The 24,401-nt window shown below is 40.6% G+C and overlaps 1 protein-coding gene across 3 annotated transcripts in view; it reads left to right on the top strand.

Annotated features, from left to right (window-relative positions):
• LOC106094538 (uncharacterized) overlaps window positions 1-24,401 on the top strand; it is a 153,981-nt gene that overhangs the window by 47,946 nt on the left and 81,634 nt on the right. For all 3 annotated transcript variants that reach the window (XR_009398766.1, XM_059370884.1, XM_059370885.1), the window contains exons 4-5: window positions 23,209-23,398; window positions 23,457-23,603. Coding sequence is in view for 2 of the 3 variants with exons in the window: in XM_059370884.1 (XP_059226867.1) it covers window positions 23,209-23,398; window positions 23,457-23,603 (337 nt within the window). In the remaining variant the exon portion in view is untranslated. The remainder of the gene's footprint in view (window positions 1-23,208; window positions 23,399-23,456; window positions 23,604-24,401) is intronic.

Below are 24,401 nucleotides of genomic sequence, written 5' to 3' on the forward strand. Positions count from 1 at the left end.
GCTTAGAGTGATAGCCTCTTGCCTTGAGCACATGATCATTCGGCCATTCTAGGTTTACACAAGTTTTATATGTCAGTGCCGCGTCTTGTTGGTAACTCCATGATTTTCGACCAAAATGTTTGCGTGTCCACGGCTCCAAAGCAGCTTCCGAATGTTTTCCTGATAGTAAGTCGCATTTAATTTGACTTTTTTGAGCTAAACTTCAAAGGGAGTCATGTCTACCGCTGTACCACCAAAGTTGCATTTGGCTTATTCTTATATAACTCCAAGATTTGACATCATTTGTTGGTGGGCTATAGAAATTTAACTGCAGAGACCATTCCTCCCATCGGTTTTTAGATGTTGCCTTTCCTGGCTACAATTCGGCAACATATTTTTGACAAACTCGAATACCCGTGAAATGGGCCATTTCATCCATTTGTCTTCCATTTATTTTGTATAAATTAGTCCTTAACACGAAAAAGTTTTATTTCCTTTTTTCATATTGTAATTACATTCCAATACTTACATCTTAACATTTGTTTAAACTATTTCTCTCAAATCGATTGCTCCTGAGCTCACGAGTGGATTTCAAAAAGCTGATACTCAATTATGCACTCGTTAACGAATGTCATAATAGCGAATTTCGATAGTGCTTATTCGTTAACGAATACGGTAATTCCATAACAAAAATTTTCGAACAATTTTACTCGTTCACGTATGGGATACAGTTACACCTTGACAGTAAGTATTGAGTGACTAGAATATATCTTTCCAAATTCGTACACTATGGTACTAAAAAGTACACGAATTGAACTAAAGCTCTTGAAATTGGGATACAGTAACACTTCAACTATGTACATAGTCGACTACAAGAATTTTTTGATATTCTTGGATTTAGGTACGCAAAATTTATTTATAGTTACACTGTTAAGTTTTCATAACATGGCATTTGAAATTTGTAGACTTTGGCAATACCACTGTAATGTTATCTCGAATACCTACCAAAGGAGTAGCGAAGCTGACCTAGCGTATGCTAGTCTTTATATATAAAAGAGTCGCATGATTGACAACGTCCAGCCAAAACGGCTATAGCAAGAATCATGCAACTTGGCACGAATGTGGACCTTGAGTCATAGGCGCGTGATAAGACGGGATTTTGTGATATTCGTACGTTTAGGAAGGAAAAGGACCAAATAGTAAGAAATGGTGAATGTTTAGCCAGCGCGAACGGAAAGGGCTAAAAGGATGTAATTGGGTTCAAGTGATAGAGCGTCTCGAAAAAATGAGATTTGAAGAAAAAAAATGATAATTTGATACATTCTTAACTGATTGAGCTAAAGCTTTCATAATTAGGACACAGTTACATCTTGACAGTATGTATTGGGAAACTAAGAGATTTTTCTTGAAATTCGTCTATTAAAGTACTAAAACCTTCAAAATTGTATTTTCTAACGAAATGAGCTAGAGTTCTGAAATTTGGGATACAGGAACACCTTGAGAGTATATTCGACCGACTAAAAGAATTTTCGAAATTCGTACATTAAGGTATTAAAACGTACAAAATGTTACTTTCCTTACGGATTGGGATGGAGCTCTGAAGTTTGGGATGCAGACACACCTTGGCAGTATATATCGAGCGAGACTTGTTTAACATTAGTACATTTGGGCAGTAAAAAGGTACAAAAGAGAACTTTCTTTACGAATGCAGTTACAATTGTCAGTATATTGGACGGCTAGGATATTATTTTGAAATTTGTACATTTAGGTACTAAAGCGTAAAAAATTTTTTCTTTCTTTACTAAATGAGCTAGAGCTCTGAAATTTGGGATAGAGGTACATCTTGAGATGCCGGCCCACTAGACTAATTTCTTAAAATTCGTACAAAAGGGAACTAAAAGGTAAAAAATGGTTCTTTCTTGGCAGATTGATCTACAGCTGTCAACTCTTTAACAGTATATTTCGGGAGACAAGGTGATTTTTCGAAATTCGTACATTTCAGTTCTAAAACGTACAAAATTTTACTTTCTGTACGGATTGAGCTAAAGCTCTTAAAATTGGGATAAAGATACACCTTGACAATATATATTAGACGACAAGAATAGTTTTTTTTTTTTTAAATTCGTCCATTCAAGTACCAAAACGCTGTCCTTGCGGTTTCCAGTCTAAGGAATTTCTCGCTATATCATCGCGCAGTCGGCACAAGATATGGCCCAACCAAGTCCATTTTCTCTTCCGGATTTCTACATCGACAGGGAAAGTGTTTTTATACCCACCATTTTGTCATTTCGTTTGCAACACATCGAAATATCCATTTCCGATCCTATAAAGTATATATATTCTTGATCAGCGTAAAAATCTAAGACGATCTAGACATGTCCGTCCGCCTGTCTGTTGAAATCACGCTACAGTCTTTAAAAATGGAGATATTGAGCTGAAATTTTGCACAGATTCTTTTTTTTGTCCATAAGCAGGTTAAGTTCGAAGATGGGCTATATCGGACTATATCTTGATATAGCCGCCATATAGACCGATCAGCCGATTTAGGGTCTTAGGCCTATAAGCCACATTTATTATCCGATTTTGCTGAAATTTACGACAGTGAGTTTTGTTAGACCCTTCGACATCCTTCGTCAATTTGGCTCAGATCGGTCCAGATTTGGATATAGCTGCCATATAGACCGATCCTCCGATTTTGGGTCTAAGGCCCATGAAAGCCACATTTATTATACGATTTTGCTGAAATTTGGGACAGTGAGTTGTGTTAGGCCCTTCGATATCCTCCGTCAATATGGCCCAGATCGGTCCAGATTTGGATATAGCTGCAATATATACCGATTCTCCGATTTAGGGTCTTAGGCCGATAAAAGCCACATTTATCATCCGATTTTGCTGAAATTTGGGACAGTGAGTTGTCTTAGGCCCCTCGACATTCTTCGACAATTTGGCTTAGATCGGTCCAGAGTTGGATATAGCTGCCATATAGACCGTTCTCTCGATTTAAGGTTTTGGGGCCATAAAAGGCACATTTATTGTACGATGTCACCGAAATTTGAGACAGTGAGTTAAATTAAGCTCCTTGATATACTTCTGCAATATGGCACAGATCGGTCCAGATTTGGATACAGCTGCCATATAGACCGATCTCTCGGTTTTATGTTTTGGGGCCATATTGTCCGATGTCGCTGAAATTTGAGACAGTGAAATGTGTTAGGCTCTTCGACATTCTTCTTCAATTTGGCCCAGATAGGTCCAGGTTTGGGTCCTTAAAAGGCGCATTTATTATTATTTATTGGGACTGTGCGTTGTGTTAGGCTCTTCGACATATTTCTGCAACTTGGCCTAAATCGGTTCAGATTTGAATAGCTGTCATGTAGACCGATATCTCGACTTTAAGTCTTGGCCCCATAAAAGGCGCATTTATAATCCGATTTCACTGAAATTTGACACAGTGACTTATGTTAGGCTTTTCGACATCCGTGTCGTATATGGTTCAGATCGGTTTATTTTTAGATATAGCTACTAAAAAGATCAATATTTTGTTATACACAATTGAACAATGACTTATTCTTATTAGTAGTTGGTCCAAATCGGAACATATTTCGATATAACTACTATGGGACATAAGGTATGCAATTTTAACCGGATTTTGATGAAAGATGGCTTACATATATACCCGAGGTGGTGGGTATCCAAAGTTCGGTCCGGCCGAACTTAACGTCTTTTTACTTGTTTTTATTTGCGATTATTCATTTGAAATACGGTTTGGACAGAAAATTCGAAGTCTTTGTGGTAGGCTGTGCAAGGCATAAGTTGTACAGCCATATAATAAAATAGATTTCACACTACTGTTGAAGATTCTAACTTTTGTATTATGTGAGATGTCACTCCAAACTTTATTGAATTTAAGAAAGGCGCTTCTAGCCTTGTTGATACGTTCACGTACGTCTGCTTTCGATCATCCATCCTTTGTTATTTTGCTGCCAAAGTTAACAACATCTTCAATGACATCACCGTTTACAGTCTTGGTCTTTGTTATGTTTATTTGCAGGCCTATTTTGGCCGCGTTTTCCAATTTTGCCTTTATGCCCATCAAAGAGTAAATATCATCCCCGTTGTCGATGTCTCCAAGGAAGCCGTTTAGGCCCCAGCGAATGCCATAGGGTGCCTTAGCATTTGTCGCCTCTAAGACGGAATCGGGTAATATTAAAAAGAGCGTTGGCGATAGGATGCACCCCTGCTTCACGTCTATATCGATCCCCAAAGGACGGCTATCTTTTTATTGAAACGGACTGAAACTTCAGCATTCCTATACAACTTCCTAATTAGCTTCACAATCTTTTCTGGGATGCAGCGTGCTCCACATAGAGCTTCGCGAAACTATGTGAAAAGCACGCTCGAAGTCGATGAATAAAAGATAAAGGTGTGTATTAAGTTCTACAGACTTTTTAACGATTATACGCAAAGAGTTGATGTAGTCGGCACAAGAACCTCCTGGCCTGTTCCTTCCGCAAAATGCTGTCAAGCGCAGGTGAAATACGCTGCAGAAGAAGACTTACCATTACTTTTTTATTGTGTTCAGTGATCCCCTCCAGTTTCTACACTGGGATAGACTAAGACGTGTGCGAACCTTTGCTGCAATATGGTAATGATCCGAATTGATGTTGAATGCCTTCCATTTATCACGATATGATCTATTTGGTTTCTCGTGTTTTGATCGGGTGACAGCCATGTGGCCGTGTGAATCCTTCGATGTTGGAATCTAGTTCTGCTAACAAAAATGGTTGTTAAATTTGAGTCGTGTAAATTTAAAATAATACTTATTTAACTGAAGAAAAATCTTAAGCAGAAAGATGAAACGAAATCAGTTTATATCAATGATTTTTTAAGCAAAGCAACAATCAATATCCTTACAACATAGGACCAAAACTGACGCATGCATGTCGCCAAAAAATAATAGCTAAAAAATTACCCTTTATCTGCGGCTCTGGTAAGTAGATTTGGTTAGGTTAGGTTGAAAAGAGGGTGCGGATAGTAATCTATGCTGCTATGGACATACGCCAGTAATCGGCTTGTTGTAACTAGAAACAGAAAATTTAAGTGACGAATTTCGTTCATGTCTGGTATTGTGTCCTCACCTAAGTGCCGGTAACTGTGAGACGCGAAAACCGGGCAATGACGTAGGAAATGCTCCAACGTCTTATCACCTACCTCGTATGCCAAGACATGCTATCACTTGCCGCATATGTTACATTTTACATCAGTGAGCTCGTAGTCCTATGTTTCCCGTTATGATACCGAAAGCTATACTGACCACCTTCTTAATTTCTTTCAGTAATAGCATCATCTTCTCACGATCTGGATCTCCCCATAGGATTTTCGCCGTCCTAGGATCTCCGCCTGCATGACCGTATTATAGTCAGGCAGTCTAAAACCGATCTCAGTCCCTGGGTTCTCAAGGTAGACCCCCAGGCCCACTCTGTCCTCTATTGATCCATCCATCCGTGCAACATGATCTTCCAAAAGACAAGACTAGGGTTCCGCAAATCCAAGACTGTGCCGCTGGGAGCAGTGTCTCGCACTCGACCTAAAGTGTCGTCCCAGGTATCCGATCGGAAACCTCGTCCGTTCCTTCCAGGTTTCCTATCGACGCTTATAAGGCTTATAGGTCGTCCTCAACCAAGTCTCCCATCGCCCTAAGTCTCATAGCCGCAGTGGCTGCCTCGCACTTAATCTGTATGTCAATGGGTCGGTTATCAAGAATAGTCTTCAGTGCCCTAGTGGGCGTGGTTGTCATCGCTCCGCCTATGCCAAGACAACATATTCTCTGAACTTGTTGTATTATCTTTACGCTGGACTTTTTCTCTATCGCAGTACACCAAATTACTGAGGCATAAGTAAGTATTGGCCTAATCAAGCTCCTGCAGATCCAGTGGACTATCCTCGGATTCAGACCCCATTTCGAGCCTGCGGCCCGTCTACATAATGCCCAACATCTGTGAGCCTTCTCAGTACGGTCCTGAATGTGACACTACCAATTCATTTCCTGTCCAAGATCACACCTAAGTATTTGACCTTGTCAGATATCGAAATCGTCTTATTGAGGAAACGTGGTACGTTAAATTGGCCCATCGTCGTCTTCCTCGTGAACTGGTATATTTCAGTCTTCTCTGGATTAACATTGAGACCTCTGGGTCTAGCCCAATTATATGTCATATGCAAGACCTTTTCGGCCCTTCTGCATAGCTCGTTCGGATCCTTACCCTTTAGAAGTATTATAACATCGTCTGCGTAGCAGGCCACCCAAGGAGTGTCATAAAATGCCCCCCTGTGGCGTGCCCTGTGCCAATTTCTCCTCATATTTATGCCATGGGACACACAATTTATCCACCTGTTCCTTAGCATATGGTTTATCCAGTCTTTAAGGACCGGGTCCACCCCGGTACTGTTCTAAGGATTGGATCACCTCGTGCAGGGCAGTCTCCACCGACCTTCCCTTGACATAGGCATGCTGTTGGTATTTGAGCAGTTCGCTGGATGCTCCACTCTTTATCATGGTCCACAATTCGTTCCATGGTTTTGAATATAATGTCGCAGGCACGCTGTGAAAATATTGGCCGGGTGGGGCGCCAGATAGTCTGCCTACTTCTGTAGTATCGCCGGAAATATTCCAACAGGTTCGGGTGACTTAAATGGTTTGCAGCTCCGTAAGCATTCCTTCACCATAAATTCTGTAATGATAAGCTTGCGATCATCATCATTATTCCAAGATTCCGGTGTCCCCGTAATTCCCGTCGTATCCTGTGGTTAATGGGTTTTCGTCAAAAGCCTCAACATATCCTCCATTGACTTTGCTCTCACTCCCATGTTGGCTACTAACGTTTTAGTTTAGACATGGGTTTTTGAGAGAAACTTTTTCATCTTGGTGGCGTCGTTAACGCTATCGATCTGTTCGCAGAAAAGCTTCCAAGAGGTACGTTTTGCCGCTCTGGTAATTTTATTGCATTCCTTGAGCCGTGTGTAATATACATCTCAATATACTTCCGGTTTTTTACGACGTGTTCTGTTAAAAAGTCTGCGAACCTCTTTCCCAATATTGCGAATCTCCCGGTGATCCAGGTTTTTCTTTGGGTTGATTTCTGTTCCCGAAGAGGACAGTGCAATCGTAATCATGATAACAGATAAAGTGATGTCAGGTATGCTCCACCGAATCTCTGTCTCACCACTGTTGCTCCCGACGTTAACAACTCTAGGGAAAATATATAATTCAAATTTCTATAAAAAATAAAGCAATTCCTTGGCCGAGTACTAGTGTTAGCATAGAATAATTGGTAGTTGATATGGTTCATTCCAGAAACTTTATTCTGGGTCGTCCATGGCTCCTGAATTAAGGCAATATGAATCTTGGCCTTGCTGATTTTTTCCATCAGAGCCTATGTAGCAGTCTCGCTCCGGTGGAGGTTCATCTGGATTACCTCAATCATTGGTCCTCCAGTAAACGGGCATCTGGGAGTAGGTGATGATCTCATCGTCTGCTCCCTGTTCTTTAGACTGCATTAACTTTCCTGTCACTGCACTGCCTGATGTCATCGTTTTAGGTTCTTTGCCTAGTTTAGTCTTCCGACTCTTTATAAAGTCGGTAATGGTTCCCTCGTCGGGTCCCTGTTCGTTAGGCTGTATTGAGTTTCCATTCCCTGTACACCCTGATGTTTCAATACTACGATCTTTGCCTATCTTAGTCTTCCAACTCTTAAGTAAATGGGCTTCATGGAAGTAGGTGATGGTTCGTTAGGCTGCATGTTCGTCGGCTCCCTGTTCGTTAGGCTGCATTGATACTCCTGTCGCTGCTCTGCCTGATGTTTTAATAAGCCTTGTTCGCGTATTGAGTCATGACTTTAGTCTTAGCCAAACTTGTGACGGAGACGTGATCAATGCCCACCACAAGGAGTCTTCCTCCTCCTTCTCCTCCCTGATGAAAGCCTCCCACTTCTCTGCGACCAAACCTTTGTTTTGCTTGCTCCAGAATCCCAACATGAGTTCCGTCGCAAATTTGCTGCCCCATCCCTGAATGAAGACAGTCGCCTTTGTGAGCTGGGGAATGTCCATCTTTCTCACCAGGTCGAGTTTAGCGCCCTGCCAGGGAGCGTGGATGCCTTCAACGGGGTCAATATATTTCGCCGACGCAAGACGCAGCGTAAAGATGTCCCCTCTATACTTGCAGCTCATCATTTATATATGAGTTCCACACATGTTTGAAAATCCCCTCGTTAACCAGATCCTCACTTGGGACCGATGATCTGGTGGAATTCTACCGGATGCCTTGCCGATATTGATGACTGCATAAGTCAGCTCATCTCTGTTATGATTCCTTGCCACTCTGGGGAAAGAGGTCGGCTCCTAACCATTTTCAGCGACCATTTTCCTCATGGCAGCCGGTTGTACGCACCGGATTGGTCCGATGGATTCCTTCATCGGTAAGGGCTGCCGCCTCAGTGTACAACGTACTGCTACAACAACAACAACCATCTTCCCCTTCCGTGTCCTCCACGAAGACTCAGAGGCCGTGCGCGTTTGTTTCGTTCCTGTTCCGACTTTGTCTACCTCCGCAGTACACTGTCTGGAGTCTCCATTGCAGGAGGGCTGGCTTGGTTTTCCCAGAGTACTTGAAAACGGGGAGCTCTTCGGGAGATCGGATTCTCTTTTCAGCTTTCGTAGAAGTGCTTGGAATGTCATTTCTATCCCTTTCAACATCCTGCACTTTCGCCCGTTTGCGCTGCCGGTACATACTTCTCTGTCTCCTTCATCGTGCCCCGGATCTCTTTCTCGGTCTGCTTGTGAGCTTAGCAAAGCCATCGCTCACTTCTGACGTCATCCCGATGCCCTCATCTTTCGATTCGGCTGCGATGACTGTTTCATTGACACTGTCGCTATCTGAATCCGAGTCGGAAACACCACCTTTACTTAAAGGCTGTGGACGAACTGTGCATCCCTCTGGTTCATCCGTCTCTTCCTCATTAATTAGTCTGACGACTAGTAGTGCGCTTGAAGCATTACTTTCGACTAAAAGTGTCAAGGCTTCCACATCTCTAGGAGGGGAGGACAACATGCTACGGTCTGACGCCGCAAACGTAGCTGTTGGGTCTTTGGAGTCCATTTTGACCCTACTCCAAAAAGTGTTTAAAATTTTTCGTATTAGGTACTACCTATTCCGAGATACGAATATTTTTTTCTTTGAGGAGCGAAATGAAAACATGTCCGTTTCACTCAATGGCAACTTTTCGCTGGCGAGTATATTCAACAGTATAGGCAGGTACTACGTTCTGTTTTGCGGAAAATTTTTCGAAAATCGTTCTTTCGGCGGTTTGAAAAGGTTACCACATTTGATTTTTTTTTTGGGTTTCTTTGGCCAAAATGTTGCCATTTACAAATAAAAATTAATATGGCATCAAACAATTTATCAGCTGTTTACGCGCATGTGTACACACAAATGTGAGTGTGTGGGTCGTACTTAAATTCTTGTTGTTCTAATTTTAACCAAAACCCACCCCTTCGTAATTAATAAATAATGAAACACAAAATAGTTTAACAAGAGACAAATGCAGCAATTATTTGTAAAGATAATTAGATTTTCTAGTATTTTCACTGTTATAAGTTAAATAAGCGCAACTTTCCAAAAGCCTTTGTTAGCATCTTGCACTTTTATCCAAATATTGTTGTTGTAATTATAGACCAAAATCACAACACATTCTTTCACAAACCTTTTTATTTCGTGCAGATTGAATATGCTGCTTAGTTTTTTTAAAATTTGACCTTAAACCAGCGCTTTCATCTGGTGGATCATAAAATTTTAATACAGAAACTGCAATATTACGGACTTGGTGAAAGTGCATTATGTTTACTAAGTGCCCTTTTTGACAAATAGGAGGCAGTATGTTGAATAGGAAATTGTAGAAGTAGTGCTAATGTAGTTGAGCATGGGGTGCTAAAGGGTAGTAGTTTAGAACCGCTACGTTTCATGATATTTTTAACCGATGTCCAGAATATAGACTTATCAGAGAAAATGTATGTGTATGCAGATGATATATGTACTCTTTATGCTTATAAGAGTGAAATAGTTTTAAAGGTATACATGGAAAGAGATGTGTCATTGCTTTGCGAGTTTATTCGCCTTTATTAACTTGTTCTCAATGCTGGTAAAACAAAACTATTAAGATTTCGGCCATTTGCATTAAATAAAAGACTTTTTAGTATTTTCGGGGATGGAAGAGAAGTTTTTGAGAGTGAGACGATAAGATAAGTAATCTTTTATGGAACACGCATATAAGAAACCTTAGGAAAAAAATTTATCTGTTTTGGGAATATTCAACAAATTTAAAAATAAATTTAATATGAATACGATAATTATCGTTTACCATTCTTTGATACACAGCCATTTAAATTACTTGCCTATTGTTTATGCATCAATGAAGAGTAATGAGTTTAAATCGCTTCAAAGGGCTCAGAATAAAGTTTAAAATTAGTTTATAACTTGCCCTTACTATACCCCACGATCTCATTGTACAGGGATGTTTTGCAGTTTGTATGTTTTCAAGTCGTTAATTTATAGAGGTCACCATACAATACAACTGGAAAGAAATTAAAATAGATTCAATACAAGAAATAACCTGAATTTGAGAACAAAACGATGCCGATTGGAGTGTACCAAGTTACTTGTAGAATACCCCGGAAGTTTTAAGTTAATTGACTCAACGCCACTCAGTTGTCTTCCTGATGATATTAAAGGCACAACCACAATTTCTGTTAAGTTGAAAGAGTATATTTTATAAGATGTACTAATACTTCTCATATAAAGGGTGATTTTTTTGAGGTTAGGATTTTCATGCATTAGTATTTGACAGATCACGTGGGATTTCAGACATGGTGTCAAAGAGAAAGATGCTCAGTATGCTTTGACATTTCATCATGAATAGACTTACTAACGAGCAACGCTTGCAAATCATTGAATTTTATTACCAAAATCAGTGTTCGGTTCGAAATGTGTTCATTCACTATGTGGCCTAATCTAGACTTGAAGGGGTCTACCGCTTTGCAGTCATTGGCTAGAACATACGTCTCAGTCACTGCGTCCGTCGTGACAGGTCACTGTCTAATTGAAAAACATGCTGACAGACTAAAGGTTGCCAGCAACGACTTTTGCAGAAGCTGTGAGGACATCGAAGAAGAAGAGACTATAGAAGATCTTCTGTGTGTGTGTGTTCCGCACTAGCAGTCAGAAGGAGTACCACTTTAGGTTCTCATTACTTTGAGAACCTGTCTGATTTAGCGGATGTGAACATTCGCAAGTTGTTGGGCTTTTTAAAGCAAACTGGATGGTTCAACGGAAGAACTAGTTGGCATCTTCCTTCTTCTGTTCCTGTGGTATCACAATGGACGAAAACGTCTAAGTGAGTCTAATGGCAGACTGCCACTTAAACCTAGCCTAACGTACAGTCGTCGACTAGCACTCATTGCAAACAGTCACTCGACCGCTATATTGAAACAATTTATGGATTTTAACTTTTCTGAGCTCTAGTGAGATCTTTAGTGAATTACTACTTTATATTATCATCTCGGTGTGTCATATATTTGAGCATCGGATAGTTTGTATGAAACTTGTGCATTATGCCCTCTGGCCCCCCCCCCCCCCCCCCCCCCCCCAATTTAGGGGACAATCAATTTGCCATTCAGGCAGAAAGTCCCCACAGAAAAAGAAAAAAACGTGACAGAGGAATTTCTTATGATTTCCCTTCACTTTCACCTAAGTCGTCGCCCAACCCAAGGTATGTAGTTGTTTCAGCTGCGAACCAAGACAAGCCTTTGGATGAATACACTTGTGTTGCTATTCGGAAAGCGCTAGATCTGATAACTAAAGTTTTTTGTTGTTGGTCAAAGATAAAAAAACTGCGGACGAAATTATTAATACTAGAGAATTGATTGGAGTATGCAAAATAACTTCTAAATTACATGAACAGTTAAATTTTACAAAGGATACTATATTTGCACCCTATCTCGATAATATCCCTGAGAAAGAGATTACAAGCGAACTGTCTGATAAAGGTGTAGTTGATATTAATAAATATGAAAGAACAATTGATGGCAAAAAAATTAAAACTAGTATAATGTTCGTGAATATTATCCAAATCCAATGATATGTAAGCAATGCCAATTGCTGGGATATACAGTAAAAGGTTGTAGAAATTTGCGTGCACTCTCCTCTCCTCCTTGCATTGTATTGTGCTAATTGCTATGAAGAACATTCAGCATCATCAAACTCATGTTCAATGAGAGAGGCAATACGTCTCTACAAAAATAAACCGATTAACGCCGTAACGAATGAAGTTTCAACTCAGCAGGAAAAGCCTATCCCAGCTGCCTCTTCTTTGACTCCAAAGTCCGATAATGAACAAAAACATCAAAAAATTAATACAATAAAATCCCCATCCAAAATCCATAACAATAAAAATTCTACCACTCCTCCTCTAATAACCTCTTAATCTCACCGCTCTTCAAATAATTCCTTCTCCGCTGGTGCAATTTCAACTACAACAACAACTACTACATTAAATTCACACAAAGCTGTTTCCAGTTTCAGTACACAATCAATTCCAAAAACTATTAACAACAATAAACCACTCTCCTCATCCAACAGATCCTCTCATCAAAGTACATTTAGTTGCAAAAAAAACTAATGGTCAAATTGATACTACAAACCGACAAACAACTGATGCCTTTGACAATGAATTGCCGTCGACCTCCTCTTAAAGGGAGAGAAGCGACATTCGTCTCTGCAGAAAAACAATTTCTCTTCGTCCGAATTTCACAATGATGTCCAAGGTGATTCTTTACCGATTGTTTTAATTGTTTTATTGTAGCCGTTAAGTGAAGCGGACGTGTTTTTATATCGCTCCTCAAAGAAAATAAATATATATATCCGTATCTCGGAATAGGTACTACCTATGACGAAAAAAATTTTAAAGCCTTTGGCTATAAATGGACTCCAAAGACTCAACATCAGCGGTGGTGGCGTCAGACCTTAGCGTTTCCCCTTCCCTCCTATAGGTGTGGGTGCTTTGGCACCTGTAGTCGAGAGTAATGCTTCAAGCGCACGACTAGTCGTCAGACTAATTAATGAGGAAGAGACAGATAAACCAGAGGGATGCACAGTTCGTCCCCAGCCTTTAGGTAAAGGTGGTGTTTCTGACCCGGATTCAGACAGCGACTGTGTGAATAAACAGTCATCGCAGCTGAATCTAGAGATGAGGGCATCGGGATGACAGCAAAAGTGAGCAATGGCTTTGCTAAGCTCACAAGCAGACCGAGAAAGCGATCCGGTGCACGACGAAGGAGACAGATGAGTTGTTGTTGTTGTTGTAGCAGTTTATTGTGTTCTATCTTTCGTCTGCTTGATTCTGTTGAGTGTCAAGACCCAGGAACTCCGCGACTAAGATGGGGTGCGTCCACAGGGATCTGGGTCTGAGTCGAGTGGGTCTGGCCGGGCAGTTAAACAGGTGACGTGTATCGTGCGGTCCCTGGTTACAATCGGGACATACATCTTGCACGTCGGCATCACTCCTAGCTCTGTGGGAATTGAGGCGGGTGCATCTTCCGGAACGTAATTGAGCCAGAACTACTCTGGTTTGCCGGGGAAGGTCGATTTCTTCAGGTGCAATGGGAGGCGGTCTTTCTCCAAGGACTTCATTCACCCGCCAATTACCGCATCTGCTACCGTGTCTGCATGAATGTTGTTCAGACCCGCTTGATATGCCGCTTGATCTAGAGGTTCTCTCTTGTAGCGCTGAACCTCACGCTCTAGATCGTGAAGATCTACCTTAAGGCTTCTGGGCGGTGTGTATCTAACCACAAGATGATGATTTGGATGGTTTCTGCGATAACAGCCCAAAAGGTATTGCTTAGACAGCATGTAGTTATGTCTTCGCATTGGTAGGATCTTTATCTCCTGATGGAAGTGGTCCACATGAGAACTGAGGAGACAGCCCGTCGCAGTTCGGAGGGCGGCATTCTGACAGATCTAAATATTATTCCACTGCGTGTCACAAAGTTGACGAGACCACACTGGCGCTGCATAACATACCACAGACCGGCCAATTGCTTTGTACGTGGTCAACAAGGTTTCTTTGTCTGCATCCCAAGTGCTGCCAGCAAGTGACTTGAGGACCTTGGGTGGGGGCCTGATGCCATGATCGTACAATCGTCCGCATATGATACGATCTCTATGCCGTCTAGAGGGGGTAGAATGGAGGATAGGTAGAGGTTAAACAGTGCCGGAGATATCACACCACCTTGGGGAACTCTCTGTTTCACTCTACGGTGTTTCGACTTCTTATGCCTAAATCCCACAAATGACTAGCGGCCACACAGATAATTCGCGACCCATCGTTTCAGGCCTGGCTGGAGGGACGTGTTGTCGATGTCCTCAAATAATTTGGCATGGCTGACCGTGTCGAATGCCTTCGATAGGTCCAGTGCCACGCGGACCGTCCTATCACATGGCCTGGGCTGATTAAAGCCACGGCAAATGCGTGCGGTAATGGCATGCAAAGCTGTTGTTGTGCTGTGCAGTCTTCGAAATCCATGTTGATGCTATCCGAATGGAAATTCTTCTACGAGGCTTGGGAGGAGTAATGCCTCAAGCGTCTTTGCCACTGGTGAGAGAAGGGTCTTTTCCAGGCTTTAGTAGCGGGATCACTCTGCCCATTTTCCAGAGATCGGGAACTATAAGAGTGTTCAATGACAGGTTGAGGACAGTGGTAAGGTACTCAACTCCAGGTGAATCCAGATTCTTCAGCATCAATGTAGAGATTCCGTCGGGGCCCAACGCCTTAGATGATTTGGCGCCACGGATGACATTCGTAACTTCGCCCACTGTAAATTGTGATGGCTGTTCATCGGCTCGGAGACCACGAATACGGCGAATGGCTCTCCTCCTTGCCCTGTCTCTCTCGGGATGCACAATAAATTGACGGTTGAACAACCTGGCGCATCTCTTCGGATCAGTCACGGTAATTTCGCCAAAAGTGACTAAGGTCCTCTCATCCCGTCTACCGGGGTTCGAGAGTGACTTAACAGTAGACCACAGTTTGCCTACACTGGTGCCTAAGTTACATTGCTCCAAGTGTTCCAGCCACAAATTCCGCTTATGTTCGTTGACTACCCTGTTTATTTCCAGATTCAGCTCGCTGATTCTGGGGTTAGCGGGGTCCATAGCACGAATCCCATCACGCTCATCTGCGAGTACCGCTGTTTGCGCCGGGAAATTGGGTCGCACTTGTGGTATTCGACCGGCTGGTATAAAGCGAGCGGCTGCTGCGTTAATGATGTCTCAGAATTTCCTCTCGGCCACAAGCACATCAGAGGGAGGTGGCAGTTCACTGAAGCGGCGATTGGTATACTCTCTGAAGCCAGTCCAATCGGCTTTCTTATGATTGATAAACGTTCGGCGCTCAGAGGTTATGAAGTCGGGTGTTCGGTCGATGGTGAGAATTATGGGGAGGTGGTCTGACCCCAAAGAGATGACGGCTTGCCAGAATACGTCACTCGGGAGATCAGGGGATGCAATGGAGATGTCTGGCGAGCTGCTGCACCTCCTCGTAATCCTAGTGGGGGCATCCTCATTCACCGTGCAAAACGTGGAGCTTTCAATCTGCTCTGGCAAAGCTATGCCACGCTGGTCGTTACCTAGGGGAGAATGCCATGAAGTGCGATGCGCATTAAAGTCCCCTAGAACCAGACGATTATGGCCAGATAGCAACCCACTTATGACGGGGTTGTAAGCCTGGCCATTAATCGGGACACATACCAACCGGCGGTATATACACGTTGTATAGCTCTATCTCGGCAGTACCAGACCTGACTGCTATCCCCATGCATTCCATGTAGGGGTCACTAGCGCCATGCGCAGGCTAGATAGGTCTATATTGCACGGAATAGTGAATAACGAAGGCCAATCCCCCCTCCATTCCTTGAGCGATCCTTACGTAGCACATTGTAACCGTGACAACTGTGCAAACTGCAGGTGTTGGTCAGCTTTGTCTCCTGGATCGCTGCGACCAATATGCTCTTCCGACTCATAAAGTCCACGATCTCATCGATCTTGTCACGAAGTCCGTTGCAGTTTAACTGCAAGAACGATACACTTCCCGGCACGGGCCTGGCAATATTTGGGCTAGGATGCTGCCGTTGCGTAAATTGCCGTACGGGAGAGTTCGGGCGTGTCACATAGTCCGACGACGAGGACGCAGAAGGCGACGACGACGACGCTTGTGACCCACTACTGGCTATGTTCTCACAGCACCTTGCGACATAGGCAGTATGACTATACACCCGTAGTGAACTGAGGCCAGAGCAAGATCGGAAATGTACCCACTCCATGCACCGGTTACATCTCACCGACACCGACCGATGATGAAGGCGGTTCTGGCAAACCGAACAGAATCCGTGCCGGGATTGAAAAGAACACCGAACAGAACCAGGGTCCGGGGTTCTTTTCAATCCCGGCACGGACCAGAAGCGTGCGGAGAAGGCACTCCGGGATGTGCCTCTCCCATGATGAAAAAAGACAAACACGTACACTGAGGCGGCAGCTCTTGCCGTTGAGGATTCCATCGGGTCAATCCGATGCGTACAACCGGCTGTCATGGGATTGAACAGGTCGAAAGAGTTAATGACGCCGCCAAGAGTAAAAAAAATGTTCTCAAAAACCCATGTTCAAACTGAAACTTTAGTAGACGACATGGGTGTGAGAGTAGAGACAACGGAGGACATGTTGAGGCTTTTGATGAAAACCCATTTTCAACAGGATACGATGGGACTCCCGGAGACACCGGAATTTTGGAATAATGACGTTGATCGAAGGGTTATAATAACGGAATTTATGGTAAAGGAATACTTGAGGAACTTCAAACCATTTAAGTCACCCGGACCTGATGGAACATTTCCGGGGTTACTACAAGAAGAGGCAGACTATCTGGCGCCTCGTCTTGCATATACTCCGTGCCTAGGACTTGCATATACTCCGAAAGCCTGGCAGGAGGCAAGGGTGGTGTTTATACCAAAGCCCGGCAAGGCAAGTTATGCGACACCAAAGGCCTTACGTCCTTTCTACTCAAGACCATAGAACATATTGTGGACACCATGATAAAGAGTATGACACCCATCGAACTGCTCAAATACAAACAGCATGCCTATGTCAAGGGAAGGTCGGTGGAGATTGCCCTGCACGAGGTTGTGCATAAAATAGAAGAATCCTTCGATGCCAAAACGTACACACTGGCGGTATGCATTGACATTGAGGGGGCTTTTAACAATTTGAGGAGCGATACACTGATCCAATCCTTAGTACCATACCGGGTGGACCCGGTCCTTAAAGACTGGATAAACCATATGCTAAGGAACAGGTGCATGTGGCATATAACTGGGCTAGACCCAGAGGTCTCAATGTTAATCCAGAGCAGAATGAAATATGCCTGTTCACGAGGAAGACGACGATGGACCAATTAAACGTACCACGTTTCCTCAAGAAGACGATTTCGATATCCGACAAGGTCAAATACTTAGGTGTAAATTTGGACAGGAAATGAATTGGTAGTGTCACATTCAGGACCGTACTGAGAAGGCTCACAGATGTTGGGCACTTTGTAGACGGGCCGCAGATTTGAAATGGGGACTGAATCCGAGGATAGTCCACTGGATCTACAGGTGCGTGGTTAGACCAATACTTACTTACGCCTCAGTAGTTTGGTGGACTGCGATAGATAAAAAAGTCTAACATAAGGCCATACAACAGGATTAGAGAACATGTTGTCTTGGCATAGGCGGAGCGATGAGGACCACGCCCACTAGGACACTGGAGAGTATTCTAGATATCCGACCCATTGACATACAGATTAAGTGTGAGGCAGCCACTGCGGCTAAGAGACTTAAGGCGATGGGAGAATGAATTGAGAATGGGAGCAGGTCATACCATCGCGGTATAATTGAGGCGACGATGGGAAACCTGGAAGAAAGGGAAGGAGGTTTCCGATCGGATACCTGAGATGAACCTTGAAGTCGAGTACGAGGCACTGTTGCCATCGGCACAGTCTTGGATTGAAGGAACCCTAGTATTGCCATCTGGAAGATCATGTTACACGGATGGATCAATAAAAATGGTTAACCCGAAGCTTTTCGGGTCGACGCAGTACGAGTTAATAGAGTGGGCGACGAATGCACATGCAACATTGTGGAACAGCGAAACGGTCGGTAGGACGGCGAAAATCCTATGGGGGATCCAGATCGTGAGAGGACGAGGCTATTACTGAAAGGAAGCAAGAATGGGGTCAGTATAGCTATTGGTATCATAACGGGACACATAGGACTACGAGTTTACTTATGTAAAATCGGTGCGGCAAGTAATTGCGCGGCTTTCGCGTCTAAAAGATATCGGTACTTAGGTGAAGACACAATACCAGACATGAACCAACTTAGGGGAGTGGTATTGAAAACAATTAAGGATTTTGTAAGTAGCACAGAATTCCTAACATAAAATTTTCTTTTTCGAGGTTACTTTATAGTTTTTAGAGCGCACAACAAGACGATTACTGGCTTAGGTGTATGTCCATAGTGTCATGGGGCGGATTAATATCTGCATTCTTTTTTCAACCTAACCTTACCGATGTACACATATACTGATTATCTATCTAATAAATAAACGACATACTTCGATATCGCATATGTAAAACCGAGAAAACGAAGTTCTTGTTTTTTTCGATTTTTGATAATGGTCCTAAAAGTTCTACAATGGAATATTAGAGGTTACACGAATAATTTCTCTAATATCCAGTTATTACTTGCTGACTCTGACCCAGATATTGTATGCTTGCAAGAGATGAAGTGCAATCATAACTAGAACCCATTTACACCTAGACGGTACATCGGCTACTTCTCAAACAGCTGTAGCTCCTCCAACCAAGAGGTTGCCATTTTTGTAAAGTAAAATATTCCACACAGGCTTATAGACATTTCCACACCATTTTGCTTTGTTAGCAACAACAGGTTGATTGGTAGAAAGTCTCACAATTTCTTCTCTTTACATTCCCCCCTAGAGACCGTAACTGATCCCTCTCTTGACTCGTTATTGATCAATGTGTCGTCCCCTGTCCTGTGATCCCTGGGGATCTTCTAATACGATAGGTCCCATGATTGAGACATTTATTGATAATTCCGATTTGGCAGTTTAGAATAACGGTTCACCCACACATCTAAGCACTCGTAATACCTTGACCATATTGATGTTGGGATTGTTTCTAATGCATTATTTCCAAAATGTTCCTGGCACACCGTTGATGATCTGTATAGTAGCGATCATTTCCCAGCAATGACGACATTGGATATTATTTCTGACACATGGGTTGATTTTCGACCAAAATACAAGAATGTGCCTTGGTGGTAACGAGATATTTAATTTTTAAAGATTGAGAAACAGGTATTACGTCTTAATCGTTTGGAGTATAGGAAGAAAAATGATATATATATATATATATATATACAGCGGTCAAAAAAAGTATTCATCATTAGCAAAATTGATAATAAATTCACTTATTTTGGGTAATTGAAGAAAATTTAAAGTAAACAAATAATGCAGTTTTATGCAATAGTTTATTTTTCGTAATATGTTTTAAAATAAATTCAAAAAATAAATTTAATTAGCGCAAAAAATGCAATTTTATATAATAACACCAAAAACAGAACAAAAAAAGTATTCATCATTGATGTGCTATCATCAAAGTCAAATTCAAATATTATTTGGGAATCCCCCTTTTCTGTTTTATTTAGTAAAGGAGGCTTTGCCCTTGACAGCAAATATTTAATTTCATTGAAAATATAGTTTTTGTCAAAATGGGTCGTAAGCAAAACGAGGTTTCTGATGAGGTAAAAGTTTTGATAATAAAACACCACAGGAATGGTTTAACTCAAAAAACTATCAGTGAAATATTAAATAGACCACGATCTACTATACAATCCATCATCAGAAAGTGGACAGAAACGAAAACTGTTGACAATAAACCAAGATCTGGTCGACCAAAAGCACTTTCAGTTGGAGATGTGCGTTGGCTAGTGCGGCAAGTTCAGAAAACTCCGAAGACAAATGCGACCATTCTTCGTAAAAACACTATGGAATATTTAGGGAAGGAAGTTACTACACAAACAATTCGAAATACACTCAAAAGGCATAGTTACAGAGGAAGAACTGCACGTAAGAAGCCCTTTATATAGTAGCGATCATTTCCCAGCAATGACGACATTGGATATTATTTCTGACACATGGGTTGATTTTCGACCAAAATACAAGAATGTGCCTTGGTGGTAACGAGATATTTAATTTTTAAAGATTGAGAAACAGGTATTACGTCTTAATCGTTTGGAGTATAGGAAGAAAAATGATATATATATATATATATATATATATACAGCGGTCAAAAAAAGTATTCATCATTAGCAAAATTGATAATAAATTCACTTATTTTGGGTAATTGAAGAAAATTTAAAGTAAACAAATAATGCAGTTTTATGCAATAGTTTATTTTTCGTAATATGTTTTAAAATAAATTCAAAAAATAAATTTAATTAGCGCAAAAAATGCAATTTTATATAATAACACCAAAAACAGAACAAAAAAAGTATTCATCATTGATGTGCTATCATCAAAGTCAAATTCAAATATTATTTGGGAATCCCCCTTTTCTGTTTTATTTAGTAAAGGAGGCTTTGCCCTTGACAGCAAATATTTAATTTCATTGAAAATATAGTTTTTGTCAAAATGGGTCGTAAGCAAAACGAGGTTTCTGATGAGGTAAAAGTTTTGATAATAAAACACCACAGGAATGGTTTAACTCAAAAAACTATCAGTGAAATATTAAATAGACCACGATCTACTATACAATCCATCATCAGAAAGTGGACAGAAACGAAAACTGTTGACAATAAACCAAGATCTGGTCGACCAAAAGCACTTTCAGTTGGAGATGTGCGTTGGCTAGTGCGGCAAGTTCAGAAAACTCCGAAGACAAATGCGACCATTCTTCGTAAAAACACTATGGAATATTTAGGGAAGGAAGTTACTACACAAACAATTCGAAATACACTCAAAAGGCATAGTTACAGAGGAAGAACTGCACGTAAGAAGCCCTTTATAAATAAAATAAACCGAGTGAAAAGGCTAAACTTCGCAAAAATGTATGTAAAACAGCCCGAATCATTTTGGAAAACAGTCATTTTTGCAGACGAGAGCAAGTTTAATCTTTTTGGGTGCGATGGAAAGGTCATAGTGTACAGAAAACCAAATACAGAGCTTGAAGAACGAAACACAGTTGCTACTGTAAAACATGGTGGAGGTGGTTTAATGGTTTGGGGGTGTATGGCGGCTTCAGGAGCGGGAAATCTTGAAATTATTAATGGAGTAATGGATCATAAGTATTACATTGACATTTTAAAGAGGAATTTAAAAGATAGTGCTGTAAAACTTGGGCTTGGTAATAACTTTCAATATTATCAAGATAATGACCCCAAACATTCTGCTTTAAATACCAAGATGTGGATGCTGTATAACTGCCCCAAAGTCATTAAAACTCCTCCTCAAAGTCCCGACTTGAACCCAATTGAACATCTTTGGGAACATCTCGAACGCAAATTGAGAACGCGCAATTTTTCGAGCAAGAGTCAAATGCAACAGGTGATAATGGAGGAATGGACTAATATAGACCAAAATATAACCGCTAAATTAGTCCAATCGATGTCAAACCGTTTAAAAGAAGTTATAAGACGCGGTGGTCGAATAACAAAGTATTAATTTTTTTAAATTATGTTATTTATTTTTTTGTTTTTTTGCAATGATGAATACTTTTTTTGTTTAATTTTTTGTGTTCAGCTGTAAAATGGCCCTTTTTGTTCCAATAAATACTATTTTTTTCTTTAAAAACAATGAAATTGTGTACATATATATCACACAAGCACTACTGCATCATTAGTTTAATATGTTTTTATTCCAATTGTCTTTTGTAGACTTATTAAAAAAAAACATTGAATGATGAATACTTTTTTTGACCGCTGTATATATATATATATATATATATATCATTTTTCTTCCTATACTCCAAACGATTACGACGTAATACCTTGTTTCTCAATCTTTAAAAATTAAATATCTCGTAACCACCAAGGCACATTCTTGCCTCTAACCTTCTTCCTAGTTGTGGTATGCAATTATTTGCTGAATTGCTAATAATCATTCTGATTTGCGCGAATTTTTTTTAACATCCTTCGGGGAAAGAAATTGCGTCTGTTCCAATGACATGTTCCTACGGAACTTATTCCAATCAGCTCTATCAGTAATGTATTTTGGTCGAAAATCAACCCATGTGTCAGAAATAATATCCAATGTCGTCATTGCTGGGAAATGATCGCTACTATACAGATCATCAACGCTACTATATATATATATATATATATATATATATATATATATATATATATATATATATATATATATATATATATATATATATATATATATATATATATATATATATATATATATATATACATATATATATATATATATATATATATATACTATTTTTATTATGTTCCATGTATAGAGTAGAGAATCCAAATTGCAAAATTGTTAATCAATAAAAACAATTCCTTCCAAGTTCCGATTTTAACAAATGTTTTAATTGAATGCATAAACTTCTTAAATTAACTCAGTTTTTCATTTTTGTGCTTTTACATTTCTCTGTATTTTACTCATTCGCACTTCTTTTCCCATTTAGGTGTGAAAATGATATAAAAATAAAATATAACAAAATAATCTTGAGCAATGCACAATTTATACCTAGGAATAAAAATTTTATTCGTTGAATTATATATATGTACCAACATAGTTAAGTTTTGTGTAATCACTTTTGACTAAACGGGTTCTGTTAAAATGCTTCCATTTATATGAAGACAGATAAATCTACAATCTTGTGGCTTCATAATCGACAGAATACTAAAAATTGCAAAATTATAAATAAATACAACAAATATCTTATTTGACCCGTCATTTTAAGTTTTCTATATGGAATTTGAACTACTTTATATTTTTTATTGTTATTACATTAACATTACATTTTATATTAATTTATAATTCTTTAGCCTACTGATGTCCCGAAATATGTTGCCAGATGTGGAGTCTGTTGAAAATAAAGTTTGCACTAACGGAGATGTTAATATAAACTGTAATGACGTAATATTAAAGTTAAATGCATATCAACGCCTTAAGAACCTACCGTTACTGGATCAAGAAGTTGCAAATTTAAGGCCAAAAATAACTAATTTAACACATGTAAGTAAATGGTTTTATGAACAAACGTGAAATCATTGTCAGTTACATGTTTCTACAGGACAAAAATATCATTCAACAATCTAAGCATATGCCTTTTTCAAACCAAGACAATTTTCCAACTCGAGAGAATGTTAAAACTACTCCAACTGGAATCTTCAAAAAAAAAGTAATTGGACAGGAGCTGCCGTATACACCTGGTAGTCTGGTAAATATTTTACATCACTTACTTACTTTAATTGGCTATGACAGAACATTTGTTCCACTAACCGAGCGCAGAATAGCGTTCCAAGCGCCTCGCTCTTCTGCGCTCATTCTAAAATCTCGAGGTGTCTCCCACCACTAGCTCTTTCCATCGAGCTTATGGTCAAAAGACTTCTTTGCTGGAGCTTCTTCATCCATTCTGACAACATGACCAAGCCAACGCAGCCGTTGTATTTTGATACGTGTAACTATACTTTCGTCGTCATACAGTTCATACAGCTCGTGGTTCATACGTCGCCTATATTCTCCATTAACGCGGTAGGTGTTGATTTTCCTTATCGAGTCTTTTCCAGCATTCTGTGTCCGTTACCAGATTTCCTTCTTTGTCTATGCAGGAGGATGTGCCTGCACCAAAGCCATCGGTTTGATGTTTAATTATTTGGTAGAATTTCCGGACTTCATTTTGACTCCTGTACATCTCAATTCGTTCACACTCACGTCTTTCCATTTTCTTTATGTTTCTGTGGAATGGACCTTTCTCCTCTCTCCTTTTCTTCGGATACCTCTCCTTCATCTGGCGCATTCTTGGCTTCAGTAGCATCTCGACACTCTGGTCGAACCATGGGTTTCTTGGAGGAGACTTCCGGTACCCAAGTACGGATTTCGCGGCATTTTCCATTGAGTGGGCAATGGTTTGCCACTGCGCCATTATATCATTGGAACAAGGAGTGCTTTCATCAAGCAGTTGGGTCGCTGCCATCTTTTGTGTTTGCACCTTTTCAAAGTCGAGCTTCCGTGCAGA

Source organism: Stomoxys calcitrans, chromosome 1, assembly GCF_963082655.1.
Source record: "Stomoxys calcitrans chromosome 1, idStoCalc2.1, whole genome shotgun sequence".
Classification (NCBI taxonomy): domain Eukaryota; kingdom Metazoa; phylum Arthropoda; class Insecta; order Diptera; family Muscidae; genus Stomoxys; species Stomoxys calcitrans.